The sequence below is a fragment of the Homarus americanus genome, unplaced genomic scaffold, assembly GCF_018991925.1.
Source record: "Homarus americanus isolate GMGI-L3 unplaced genomic scaffold, GMGI_Hamer_2.0 scaffold30535, whole genome shotgun sequence".
Lineage (NCBI taxonomy): Eukaryota > Metazoa > Arthropoda > Malacostraca > Decapoda > Nephropidae > Homarus > Homarus americanus.
In genome coordinates, this window is record NW_024732440.1 from 13,989,001 (window position 1) to 14,003,242 (window position 14,242).

Consider the following 14,242-nt stretch of genomic DNA (forward strand, 5'->3'; position numbering starts at 1 on the left):
GAGTTACCAGTGTGAGGGTGTGGAGTTACCTGTGAGGTGGGGAGTTACCTGTGTGAGGGTGGGGAGTTACCAGTGTGAGGGTGGGGAGTTACCAGTGTGAGGGTGGGGAGTTACCTGTGTGAGGTGGGAGTTACCAGTGTGAGGGTGGGGAGTTACCTGTGTGAGGGTGGAAGTTACCTGTGTGAGGTGGGGAGTTACCAGTGTGAGGGTGGGGAGTTACCAGTGTGAGGCGGGGAGTTACCTGTGTGAGGTGGGGAGTTACCTGTGTGATGGTGGGGAGTTACCTGTGTGATGGCGGGGAGTTACCTGTGTGAGGTGGGGAGTTACCAGTGTGAGGGTGGGGAGTTACCAGTGTGAGGGGTGGGAGTTACCTGTGTGAGGGTGGAGTTACCTGTGTGAGGGTGGGGAGTTACCTGTGTGTGAGGGTGGGGAGTTACCTGTGTGAGGGTGGGGAGTTACCTGTGAGGTGGGGGGTACCTGTGTGATGGCGGGGAGTTACCTGTGTGAGGTGGGGGTTACCTGTGAGGGGTGGGGAGTTACCAGTGTGAGGGTGGGAGTTACCTGTGTGATGGCGGGAGTTACCAGTGTGAGGTGGGGAGTTACCTGTGTGAGGGTGGGGAGTTACCTGTGTGAGGGTGGGGAGTTACCTGTGTGAGGGTGGGGTTACCTGTGGGGCAGGAGTTACTTGTGTGATGGCGGGGAGTTACCAGTGTGAGGGGTGGGAGTTACCTGTGTGAGGGGGGGAGTTACCTGTGTGAGGGTGGGGAGTTACCTGTGTGGGGACGGGGAGTTATCTGTGGGGGCGGGGAGTTACTTGTGTGATGGCGGGGAGTTACCAGTGTGAGGGGTGGGGAGTTACCTGTGTGAGGGTGGGAGTTACCTGTGTGAGGGTGGGGAGTTACCTGTGTGTGGGGACGGGGAGTTACCTGTGTGATGGCGGGAGTTACCAGTGTGGGGACGGGGTTACCTGTGTGGGGCGGGGAGTTACTGTGTGGGGCGGGAGTTACCTGTGTGGGGACGGGAGTTACCTGTGTGGGGACGGGGAGTTACCTGTGTGATGGCGGGGGTCCAGTGTGGGGACGGGGAGTTACCTGTGTGAGGGTGGGGTTACCTGTGTGAGGTGGGAGTTACCTGTGTGAGGCGGGGAGTTACCTGTGTGAGGGTGGGGAGTTACTTGTGTGTGATGGCGGGAGTTACCTGTGTGGGGACGGGGGTTACCGTGTGGGGACGAGGTTACCTGTGTGGGGGCAGGGGAGTTACCTGTGTGGGGGCGGGGAGTTCTGTGTGAGGGTGGGGTTACCTGTGTGATGGCGGAGGTTACCTGTGTGGGGACGGGGGTTACCTGTGTGATGGCGGGAGTTACCAGTGTGGGGACGGGGAGTTACCTGTGTGGGGCGGGAGTTAACCTGTGTGAGGGTGGAGGTTACCAGTGTGAGGGTGGGGAGTTACCTGTGTGATGGCGGGGAGTTACCAGTGTGAGGGTGGGGAGTTACCTGTGTGAGGGGTGGGAGTTACCAGTGTGAGGGTGGGAGTTCCAGTGTGAGGGTGGGGAGTTACCTGTGTGGGGGTGGGGAGTTACCAGTGTGAGGGTGGGGAGATACCTGTGTGAGGTGGGGGAGTTACCTGTGTGAGGGGTGGGGAGTTACCAGTGTGAGGTGGGAGTTACCAGGTGAGGGCCGGGAGTTACCTGTGTGAGGGTGGGGAGTTACCTGTGTGATGGTGGGGGAGTTACCTGTGTGATGGCGAGGAGTTACCTGTGTGAGAGTTACCAGTGTGAGGGTGGGAGTTACCAGTGTGAGGGTGGGGAGTTACCTGTGTGTGGGGAGTTACCTGTGTGAGGGTGGGGAGTTACCTGTGTGGGAGTTACCTGTGAGGGTGGGGAGTTACCTGTGTGAGGGGTGGGAGTTACCTGTGTGATGTGGGGAGTTACCTGTGTGAGGGTGGGGTTACCTGTGTGAGGGTGGGAGTTACCAGTGTGAGGGTGGGGAGTTACCTGTGTGATGGCAGGGAGTTACCAGTGTGAGGGTGGGGAGTTACCTGTGTGAGGGTGGGGAGTTACCTGTGTGATGGCAGGGAGTTACCAGTGTGGGGGCGGGGAGTTACCAGTGTGAGGGTGGGGAGTTACCTGTGTAGGGCGGGGAGTAAATAAAAGCGTCGGTGAGGATGGTGAGGCCAGCCAGGTGTAGAGAGGCGAGGGGCCACCAGCCAGTGTTGTGGGTTGACAGGGCCGCCACTTGCTCAGTCCATAACCCGCTCCGTGACGACCGCACCACCGTGTGTACCGACCTGTGATGGAGAATGAGTCGCTAAGTGTTACAGTATTAAGGAAAAAAGCAAATCGTTAATGAGCAGGATCTTTATGCTATATTATTTAACTTCTCAAATATAAGAAATTGCTAAAATCAGAAAAACTTTTGTGATTTTAGAGAGTTAAAGGTATAATTTGATTCATATTCACTTTTTAAACTCAAACTATTCTACACGAATCTTCATTATCTGGGGGAGCTTCAGTGAGCATTATGGAATTCTATTGTTTCTTTGATGAAGGTTCAGTCACAACACCACCACAAGTTCTCTGCTTTCGCTTCTATACAGAGAGCATTTTTTTCCATCATAAGAAACAATTATTTGAGCATAACTTAATAGGCTTTCTTTGATGGTTCCTCTCTCTGGTAAAAACAACTTATATCCCTTATTATGTGAGATTAGTAATTAGGACCCCCCATTAATTACACCCAATTAATGTATATAAGATTCTCTCTGGGTTCAGTAGCAGCGTACCCAAGTAATTAGTAAATATTATTGGGCTGTATGGGTCTTGCAATATATGTCCCCATTAGTATCCATAGTGAAGATGGTGTTAGTTTGTGTAGTGTCTGTGTTCTCTCACTCTCACTGTCTTCTTCCCTCTATTCTTATGTAACTCTCTCTCTACCTCGGGTGTGGTTCCATCTGCAGCGCTGCCTTGATGAGCCTGGTGTGGGTGATGCGGTTGTTCTGCTGTTTCCTCCAGGTGGGTGAGCGGGTGCAGGCGAGGTTGACGAGAGCTCCCGGGGGTGCCCACATGGCCGCCTCCACCGTCCTCTTGGAGTGGTCCTTGTGCTGGTTCATTAACACCTCCACCTGAGAGAGACGCCTTGATACTGTTAAGGATAGGTTAGCTTAGGTTAGGTTAGGTTACGTTACGTTGGGTTTGGTTGGGGTGGGTTGGGTTGGGTTGGGTTGGCGGGTGTTAAGGTCGGTGTATATTGTGAGGAGAGAGAGAGAGAGAGAGAGAGAGAGAGAGAGAGAGAGAGATAAATGCTTTACTCTCGACAATTGACTACCAAGGGTGAGCAGTGTGGAGTTACCAAGATACATCTTTATTATTAAAAATGAGTTGATCTTTGAATGCGGCTGCAGTGTAAATGTTTCTGAATTTACTTGAATTTCACGCCTTATTTTTCCTCTCTCAGCGGGGTGTAGGCAACATGTCCTTCGCGTGAGTGAGTGTGAAATGTTCCCTAAAGATAGCTGAACAGTGTTGGAAGATGGTGAACCAGCCGTGTTCTCCCCGTGGAGTTGATGCTGTTTTTATTTCCATTTATTTCAAAGATTCAAAATGACCGTAAAAATATAAACAGATGGGCCGAAATTTTCCTTATTTCAGCTATTTCCGGGTGTTTTTGCTTGAGAAAAGCAACTGTTAATTGTTCGTATATCTTACATAAATAGTATACATAAAGTGATTCCAATTGTTTGATAAAATATATATGTGTGTGTGTGTGTGTGTGTGTGTGTGTGTGTGTGTCGCGAAATGAACGACTGGAAGACTGACTGACCTTCATGGAGTGTTGGAGACTGACGGAGACATGGACAGTGTCAACGAGAACCTCGCCGTCAGTAGCCACGTGGAGGACAGCCAAGGTGAAGCGTGGAGACATCTCTTTAGACACCGTGACGCTCAGGGTGGCCACACCCTCCGTCCCTGCCCAGAAGACCTCCTCCGTCGCCGAGTATATCATCACGCCCTTGGCCATTACCTGCGGCACAGGTTGTCACGCTCTATTACCTGTCACACAGAGGTCGTTACCCTCTCTAGGTCACTGTCACCTCTCACAAGGTCACCACTACTCACCATGTACTGAAACGTGTCCATACGGAAGTTGGCCCTGACTTGGAAAATTGCGAACTCCCCGACATGTGCGTTGGTAGTGCTAGTAGTGATGTGAAGGTAGCGGCCCCTCGGCGAGTGTACAGGTAACCCCCTAGCTGTCGCTGATGTGCTGCTCGTTCTGTCGTTGTAAGTCGCCGACAATGTTAGCTCCGACGCCCCCTCCGGCACGTCTACTGTAAACCTGGAGGTGTGCAAAGGAGGTTCGTGGGTGACCAGTAGAAGCAGTAAAAGCATTTTGAAGGGAACGTGCACTGTAGGTGTTCTCTCTCTCTCTCTCTCTCTCTCTCTCATTTTTCCGCCTAAAATCCTCGGATGAACACTTGTAGGAAGTATGAGGAAACTAAAGAAATATCTCTAAATGACAGAACTTTCTCTAATTGACCTGTAAACACACCCCCGTAAAGGTTGATTGGTGACTGGTTGCTGAGATTCGTGACGTCACCATCCAGGAAGAACTACATAAGAACGTAAGAATGGAGGAAACTGCAGTGGGCCTATTGGCCCATACTGGGCAGTCCCGGTTACACCCAACCCCTATTGCTCATATATCCGTCCAACCTTTGTTTGAAGCTATCCAGCATATTCGAGTTAATGATGATGTTTGGTAACTTGTTCTACTCATCCACTACTCTTATTAAATCTAAACCAGTGTTTACCTATCGCGCACCTAAATCTAAATATGTCTAATTTAAATCCATTGCTACGAGTTCGCTCCTGGTTGGATAGTTTGAGTGCCTTTGTTATATCACCTTTGTTTAGCTCTGACTTCCATTTATACACCTCGGTCATATCGCCCCTCACTCTACGTCTCTCGAGGGAGTGCAAATTAAGATGCTTTAACCTGCCTCTGTACTTAAGGTTCCTTATGCCCGGTATTAGTCTTGTCATTCTCCTCTGAATTCTTTCTAGGGATTCTATTTCAATTCTGTAGTACGGTGACCAGAACTGAACCTCGTAATCCAAGTTTATTATTCCCCTTTGTTTTTCTTATCTCGGTCTTAACCCTACTGACCAATACCTTATGACCGAGATAAGAAAAGCAAAGAGGAATAATGAGCTGGGGGTAGTAAAGGAAACGAAGTGTACAGTATAGATATCCTAACTATTGGATACCGTTGTTCAAGGAATATTAATGATTACTGAATGACCTAACATAAGCACCAAGGAGGTATATAGGAGATGTACTGACAGTAGGATACCGTCGTTCCTGTATCTGGCGAAGACGGCGTGATGGGCGAGGTTGTGCAGGAGGTGGTCAGAACTGCTGTGGCTGGTGGTGGTGGTGTTCCTTCTGCCTTGCCACATCCACTCCTCCCGCAAGCGTTCTCCAAGGTCTCTTTCCTCTTGCTCGGGGCCCACCTCCGTCTGTAGCCAGGTAGTGTGTGTGAGAAAGAAAGAGAATTAATATCAAAGACAAAACACATCAACAACGCAATATTGTCAAGTACTCTTTCATCATTTATCTTGCTCCCACATCTCCCAGGCAGGGCTATAACACCATGAGTTTAGTAAAGGGGGGGGGAAGATGAAGGGGAAGGGGAATAAAAAGGGGTGAAGAGGAGGGGGACGAAGGGGTAGAAGACGAAGAGGAAGAAGGAGGAAGAAGAAAGGAGAGAAAGAGAGGAGGGTGTGATAAAAGTTACCTTAGGCAGGAGTTTGGTGCCCCCAGAGGCAAGGGTGACGGAGGCGGTGACGGTGAGTGTTGATTGTCGTAATTTGGCCTGGCTCAGTGGCTCCTTGTCCTCGTAGCTCACACTCACCTAATCGCACAGTTAATACAGTCAAACAGATATACAGACAGACAGGTGTACAGTTACACGTCTTTATGCCACACGCGGTTATTATTATTATTATTATTATTATTATTATTATTATTATTATTATTATTATTATTATTATTATTATTATTATTATTATTATTATTATTATTATTATTATTATTGTTGTTGCTTGTTGTTGTTGTTGTTATTGTTGTGTTGTTGTTGTTGTTGTTGTTGTTGTTGTTTGTTGGTTGGTTGTTGTTGTTGTTGTTGTTGTTGGTTGTTGTTGTTGTTGTTGGTTGTTGCTTGTTGTTGTTGGTTATTGTTGTTGTTGTTGTTGTTGTTGCTTGTTGGTTGTTGTTGTTGTTGTTGTTGTTTGTTGTTGTTGTTGTTGTTGTTGTTGTTGTTGTTGTTGTTGTTGTTGTTGTTGTTGTTGTTGTTGTTGTTGTTGTTGTTGTTGTTGTTGTTGTTGTTGTTGTTGTTGTTGTTGTTGTTGTTGTATCTTCTTCATTTTCTTCGTGTTTCACAAAGGGTCACTTAAGATGGTCACATTACATACACATTAATTATGTCTACCAACTGTAATGCTCGGCTTAAATTTTTTTTATTATTTTTTTATTTTTTTTTTGGGGGGGGGTGACCTTCCTGGACACTTGACTTGGAGGTAACCTATGATCTATGACCTTAATCGATGTCCCTTAACCTTCATCGATGACCTGTGACCTTCATCGATGTCCCTTAACCTTCATTGATGACCTGTGACCTTCATTTTGACGATTTTTTTTTGCGGTGGTCACATTAGGCACAGTCCATTTTATTAACATTTCCCTCATAGGATTAACAATATTGGTTAGGTTAGGTTAGGTTAGGTTAGGTTAGGTTAGGTGAAATCTAACAAGTATAAACAGTATTTAAAAAAACTATTTATTATTTTGGAGAGAGAGCGAGAGAGTTTAATTAGTTTCCTTCACCAAGCAAATATTGGCTCAGCAATTACTCAAGTGGATACACACACACACACACACACACACGCACACACACACACACAGACACACACATACACACACACACACACACACACACAGACACACACACACACACACACACACATACGTGATATATAAGACAGATGAAGGGTAAGCAGCAGACAGGGCTGACCACTCACACACTCACCGCGCCAGAGTACGACATCCCGGGCTTGAATATGAAAGGCGTGGAGCCCACGAATTCCAGCTTGACCTGAGGCGCGACGATCCTCGTTCTGGGGGTAGATGAGGTTAGGTTAGGTTAGAGGTAACGGAGGGAGAGAGCCATGTTGGTTAGGTAAGGTTATGTTTGAGGTGTATTAGGAGAAAGTGGGTTATATACAGTATATCCCACGTTTGACTTTATAATTTAGGGTCACTGCTCGGTCTCTAAATAAAATAATTAAAGTTTATCTTAAACCCATATCGTTCATATATCCGTCTAACCTATATTTGAATTTTCCCAGCGTATTCGAGTTAATGACGATGTTCGGTAACTTGTTCCACTCATCCACTACTTTATTTCCAAACCAATGTTTACCTATCTCACGCCTAAATCTAAATTTGTCTAATTTAAAACCATTGCTACGAGTTCGCTCCTGGTTGGATAGTTTGTGTACCTTTGTTATATCACCTTTGTTTAACCCTGACTTCCATTTATACACCTCGATCATATCGCCCCTCACTCTACGTCTCTAGAGGGAGTGCAAATTAAGATGCTTTTACCTGTTTCTGTACTCAAGGTTCCTAATGCCCGGGATTAGTTTTGTCATCCTCCTCTGTTTGCTTTTTAGGGATTCGATATCCATTCTGTAGTACGGTGACCGGAACTGAACCGCGTAATCCAAGTAAGGTCTCACAAGCGCAAGATATAGTTTTATGATAACCTCGCTAGTCTTGTAACCCAAGTACTTTGTTTCGAGCAAATACGCAATTTTGTCTTGGTTTAAGATTCCTACTTATCATTACCCCTAAATCTTTCTTACAGTCGGATTTCTCTATATCAACGTTGTTCATCTGATATCTGTCAAGACGGCCGTTGACACCAACTGCCCTTGACAACCATTCATTGCCAACTCTCCTTCTAGGCAGGACACCACATATGATAGGGATCCCTCCCTTCATCCTAATACGTTCGATAGCTGTCTTGAACTTATCAAGTCTACACCGGCCAATACCATTGCCGCCTGCACTGAGGTAGATAATGGGTTTGCTCCCATAACTAGACATGATATTGTCCATTCTGTTTACTATATCGCCCACCCCAGCTCCTGGCAAATACACTTACATTCTATTTCTGTCTTAACAGAACGCTCGATCAAAGTACCTTACCTGAGAATCCCCAACAATTAAGGGATTCATACCTTCCTTGTCAGCCTTGCCCTTGACTATGTTACCGTCCATTTCGTCTACCAAAGGGCTACAGGAGTTGGTACATTTAGTTGTTGTTGTTTCCTTTTTAACTTTCTGCACCACCAGTTTGGTTGACCCTCTCCTCTCTACCCTCCACTGGTCTGTGTTGTCGTCAGACACAGAAGCTCCCCGTCTCCTATCTTCCTCCTTCATCATCGCAATCACTTACTTCAACCTTAAGTTTTCGCCCTTGACCTTCACTAGCTCGGCCTTCAGAGAGGCACAAAGCTGTTCACAAATAACACTAGCCATGACTGCACTGTCCCGGGAGCTAATTCGGCCGTGACCTTTCTTCTAGCGAGGTCAACACACAACTCGTTGACTTAAGCGAAATCACAATAAAAATGGCGCCCAAAATAGCATTAACATTACACCGAGGTTTTACTGTACGGAGTAGGTTAATGTGTTAACTGGGCATCACCTCATGGATACAATTAACGAACTGAATCTTTGTGAATCTTAACCTGGAATAATGGAAAGGCAGCCCCCTCCCCTTGGTCGCCTCCTCTGGCAGCCCCTGCCTCCCTTGGTCGCCTCCTCTGGCAGCCCCTGCCTCCCCACACAACTCGTTGACTTAAGCGAAATCACAATAAAAATGGCGCCCAAAATAGCATTAACATTACACCGAGGTTTTACTGTACGGAGTAGGTTAATGTGTTAACTGGGCATCACCTCATGGATACAATTAACGAACTGAATCTTTGTGAATCTTAACCTGGAATAATGGAAAGGCAGCCCCCTCCCCTTGGTCGCCTCCTCTGGCAGCCCCTGCCTCCCTTGGTCGCCTCCTCTGGCAGCCCCTGCTACCTGGGAGCCCCTGCCTCCCCTGGTCGATTCACCTGGAAGCCCCTGCCTCCCCTGATCGCCTCACCTGGAAGCCCTGCCTCCCCTGATCGCCACACCTGGCAGCCCCTGCCTCCTCTGGTCGCTTCCCCTGGTCGCCTCACCTGGCAGCCCTTCCCCTGGTCACCTCACCTGGCAGCCCTTACCCTGGTCGCCTCCCCTGGTCGCCACTGTAGCCTCCCCTGGTCAGCACTCATTTGGCCCCTCCCCTGGTCGCCTCACCTGGCAACCCCGACCTCCCCTGATCGCTGCACCTGGTAGTCCCTCCCCTGGTCGCCTCACCTGGTAAATCCTTCCCTGGTCGCCTCACCTGGTAGCCCCTCCCTTTTTCGCCTTACCTGTTAACCCCTCTCCTGGTTGCCTCACCTGACAGCCCCTCCCCCGGTCGCCTTACATGGCAGCCCCTCCCGTAGTCGCCTCACCTGGCAGCCCCTTCCCTGGTAGCCTCACCTGGCAGTCCCTCTGGTAGTCTCAATTGGCAGCCCCTTCCGTGGTAGCCTCACCTGAATGTCCCTCTGGTAGTCTCAACTGGCAGCCTCACCTAGCAGTCCCTCTGGTGTCTCAACTGGCAGCCCCATCCCTGGTAGCCTTACCTGGCAGTCTCTCTGGTAGTCTGAACTGGCAGCCCCTTCCCAGGCACCTCATCTGGTAGTCTCACCTGGCAAAACCCTTGATGACGTCATCAAGGAAGGTGTGTTGGACGGTGACCTGAACCTTGATCTCGGTGTCCGCGAGTTCAGACATGGCAGTTTGCTTCCCGAGTAGCTTCTCCAGCGGGTACCTGAAGTCGTGCCACCTGTCTATCTGTGAGGGAGGGAGTAACGCAAGCCTTAACGTGGAACAGTCACACCTTGCCCATAAGCCACGCCCCTCATAGAAATTTCAAACTAAACGTGTTCACAATTGGTAACCAGACTTGTTATCATCTAAAATAATGTTAAATATCTAAACTATCAAAATGCAAATGATTTCAAGGCAATAGCACTTCAGAGAGGATGTTAGAAAAATTTAAATATTTATCATAAAAGGTCGATATAAATACGCACTTAATACACGTGCAGTCCGGGGGAGGTAAAATGCTCAGGGGAACCAATCAGCTCTCTGTAGTTATAGACGACCGGCGGGGCTTATGGGCCAGCTTAGCGTGGAAAGGGTATGGTAAATTAGCTTCCTGGGAATTTGATAATATTGTTGGCTTTTTGTTTTGTAGTCTCCGGCTTAATAATATGTCCCTCGGTATCTGGAGAATCTCACCACTTTTTGTACCTTCGTCATTTAATAGAGTTTTCGGTTCTCTAACTGCAAATACCAAGATAGGTTCACATGAAGCTGGACGTACGTGAAGCTTAGGAATATTGTTTATGGTACGCAGAATCCACTGAGTTCCAGGATTATCCTACTCTTTCCGTTGATCTTCAGAGTTAATCTTTTAAATGTCAATAAATAGAAAGTTAATTTCCATAAACACAAAGGAAAATAAAGTAATGTGTTTGCGTTACAGCAGAAGACGAGAGGTATTGTCATTAATATACTCACGAAGGGTATGTTTTCATCGAACACCTTCCTGAAGTCTTTGTCTGGGAGCTTCCAATTGTCTTTAACGAAGACGGTGACATTAGCGATCCCCACGACGGGCTTGTAGGTGATGAACCTCCCCATAAACTTGCCCGAGATGCTCTCCTCGCTTGCTAGTGTGTAGAACGGCATATCCACCAACACCTGCGTCACACACACCCACAAAGACACCAGATTAGTTTACGGGGTCACATTGTATTATTGCATACAATATACACAGGTGCAAGGTCAGGTTCTCTCTACACACACACACACACACACACACACATATATATATATATATATATATATATATATATATATATATATATATATATATATATATATATATATATATATATATATATATATATATAAAATCACACGGGAAAATGGAAACAACAGGTACCTTGGCTTTTTCGTCTTCTTCAAGACATCTTCAGAGGTACTCCGTTGTTTCGACTTCAGTAATATTATCAAAATTTATCTTATCACGTTTTCATTGTGGATTTACATGAAATATATATATATATATATATATATATATATATATATATATATATATATATATATATATATATATATATACTGTAGCAATAGTATGGGGTTAAACAAAAAAACGAAAGATATATTCATGAGTGTTATTGCATGATTTATGTGTGTGGTGAGAGAGAGGGAACACCTACCTCGAACCTTGAGGTGAAGTACTTGGTGATGAGGAAGGGGTGCTCGTCCACTTGACCGCCCGCCACCACCTTCACCCTCCACCACCCAGGCTTCGGCAACCCTGGCACCTTCAGATCCAACTCCACCACACCTGTACACACCACTCATTACCCCTTGATACATATACCGCCACCTCACTACAACACAATACGTATTCTCTAATTATTATCTTCGTTTCTCACTTTTCTTAATTATTGGATATTTTACGTATATTGTAAAGAGATATTATCTTGAGGAATTTTTTATTAATGTGAAGTTAAATTTATAATGAAATATAAAAACAAAAATTATGAGAATTATTAGGCTATGTGTGAGGTATAAAGACTCAGGTGTGTGAGGAATAAAGACTCAGGTGTGTGAGGAATAAAGACTCAGGTGTGTGAGGTATAAAGACTCAGGTGTGTGAGGTATAAAGACTCAGGTGTGTGAGGAATAAAGACTCAGGTGTGTGAGGTATAAAGACTCAGGTGTGTGAGGTATTAAGACTCAGGTGTGTGAGGAATAAAGACTCAGGTGTGTGAGGTATAAAGACTCAGGTGTGTGAGGTATAAAGACTCAGGTGTTAGTAATTATAAAGACTCAGTGTGTGAGGGTATTAAGACTCCAGGTGTGTGAGGAATAAAGACTCAGGTGTGTGAGGTATAAAGACTCAGGTGTGTGAGGTATAAAGACTCAGGTGTGTGAGGTATAAAGACTCAGGTGTGTGAGGTATTAAGACTCAGGTGTGTGAGGAATAAAGACTCAGGTGTGTGAGGTATAAAGACTCAGGTGTGTGAGGTATAAAGACTCAGGTGTGTGAGGTATTAAGACTCAGGTGTGTGAGGTATTAAGACTCAGGTAGGTGAGCTGCAGCTAACATGTGTGTGGGGTAACTTACCTACGTTGGGAAACCGGGAGATCCATCGTCGCAGTACATAGCCGTCCGTGTCCTGCAACACACACACACACTGGTTAAGTAATGTAAGTCAGAGGCAGGCAGACGTGTGGCCCAGAATCACCCAAGCCTCGTTTTGTTTTCATTTGTCCACACCTTAAGTTAGGCAAGTTGTCCTAATCTCTAGTATATCATGGCACCCTACAACACTACTGCAACATGCAACACCGTGCTGTGACCATTGACATTTCATCATCGCGCTGGTTTCTTTTTATAGTTAGATCACTATAGTCCCACCAAGGAAAGAATCTTCAAGCAATAAGTTATCGTTTGTCATCAGTCAGGAATTGTTACTAAGTCCCGGATTCTCCACGATACTCGCCTTAAAGTTTGTGTTCATTTAAATGGGGGATGTGAGAAATATCTATTTGGTTCACTTAAGCCGTTGTACAAGAATGGAGGATACGTCACCAATTGGAGGGAAAAGGCGAGGGACGAAGGCAAAGCTGAGAAGCCGGTCTTGTGGAGTCTTGTGAAGTGTTTGCATGACTCAACGTTTTCTTTGACAACAGGCGTGATGTAGAATAAAAAACAAATAATAAAGATAAATTAATATTGAGAAAAACAAGAAGATAAAAAAAAAACCAAAACCAATGCTTAAATATTAATCAAGAAAACCATTTTGTCGGTTTATCTACTTTATTTTAGTGTGTGTGTGTGTGTGTGTGTGTGTGTGTGTGTGTGTGTGTACAATATATGTGTTTGTAGGTCTTAGTGTGTGTATCTGTGTTTGTAGGTGTGTGTGTGCGCGAAGATTAGACACCTCAGCAAGTTTCAATTAAAGAATAACCACCTTTGCGGTAACCTAACCTAACCCCAACAGGCAGCATCTGGTTGTTAATCTTCCAGTGAAATAAGCTGGGAGTGTCTGATCTTCAAGTGAAATAAGCTGGGGGTGTCTGATCTTCAAGTGAAATAAGCTGGGGGTGTCTGATCTTCAAGTGAAATAAGCTGGGGGTGTCTGATTTTCAAGCGAAATAAGCTGGGGGTGTCTGATCTTCAAGTGAAATAAGCAGGGGTGTCTGATCTTCAAGTGAAATATTTCAGAAGTGTCTGATCTTCAAATTAGAATAAGCTGGGGTGTCTGATCTTCAAGTGAAATAAGCTGGGGGTGTCTGATCTTCAAGTGAAATAAGCTGGGGGTGTCTGATCTTCAAGTGAAATAAGCTGGGGGTGTCTGATCTTCAAGTGAAATAAGCTGGGGGTGTCTGATCTTTAGGTAACCTAAATATTTCTTGAAAATATAAAGTATTCTTTATTGACATTTTCCCAGCTTTAATCTATAAATTCACAAGTCGGATTAAATAGATTGTTATGTTCTTCGAAACGTCAGTCCCAAAGCCATACACATTTAGTTCAGTGTCCCTCGGCAGTATTCAGATTACATGCTTTGGAAATTAATTAACCAGAGAATTTCAATGGACCTTTAACCCGCACACAACCTTCACGAGGGGTAGATTAAGTCAATGTCTATTAATAGTAGCGAACGGATGAGTGAGTGTGTGTGTGGGGGGTGTTGGTCCCGTGTCAATGGATCTGCAATTTTCCATGATATTAGGTAGGTGGAGGGGGAGGTACAGAGGTAGGTGTTGGAGGGAGGTACAGAGGTAGGTGTTGGAGGGGTCACTCACCATCACGTAGACGTCGACGGGGCCCTCATAAGGCTTCATGTTCCTCCTCAGCAACACCACCCGGAACTCAACTGTAAAAAACACGCGTATCATGTTAGTCTCGCCATCCTGACCCATCCTACCTCCACCATCCTTGACTATACACCATCCTACCTCCACCATCCTTCACTATACACCATCCTACCTCCACCATCCTTCAC

At 46.0% G+C, this 14,242-nt stretch overlaps 1 protein-coding gene across 1 annotated transcript in view; it reads right to left on the reverse strand.

The window, feature by feature from the left end:
• LOC121868843 (C3 and PZP-like alpha-2-macroglobulin domain-containing protein 8) overlaps positions 1-14,242 on the reverse strand; it is an 88,663-nt gene that overhangs the window by 31,429 nt on the left and 42,992 nt on the right. The window contains exons 5-16 of the mRNA XM_042369826.1: positions 14,043-14,113; positions 12,355-12,406; positions 11,438-11,568; positions 10,734-10,916; positions 9,856-10,001; positions 7,090-7,177; positions 5,800-5,916; positions 5,346-5,521; positions 4,118-4,337; positions 3,822-4,022; positions 2,936-3,123; positions 2,126-2,286 (exon numbers count right to left, since the gene is read on the reverse strand). Of these exons, the coding sequence (XP_042225760.1) occupies positions 2,126-2,286; positions 2,936-3,123; positions 3,822-4,022; positions 4,118-4,337; positions 5,346-5,521; positions 5,800-5,916; positions 7,090-7,177; positions 9,856-10,001; positions 10,734-10,916; positions 11,438-11,568; positions 12,355-12,406; positions 14,043-14,113 (1,734 nt within the window). The remainder of the gene's footprint in view (positions 1-2,125; positions 2,287-2,935; positions 3,124-3,821; positions 4,023-4,117; positions 4,338-5,345; positions 5,522-5,799; positions 5,917-7,089; positions 7,178-9,855; positions 10,002-10,733; positions 10,917-11,437; positions 11,569-12,354; positions 12,407-14,042; positions 14,114-14,242) is intronic.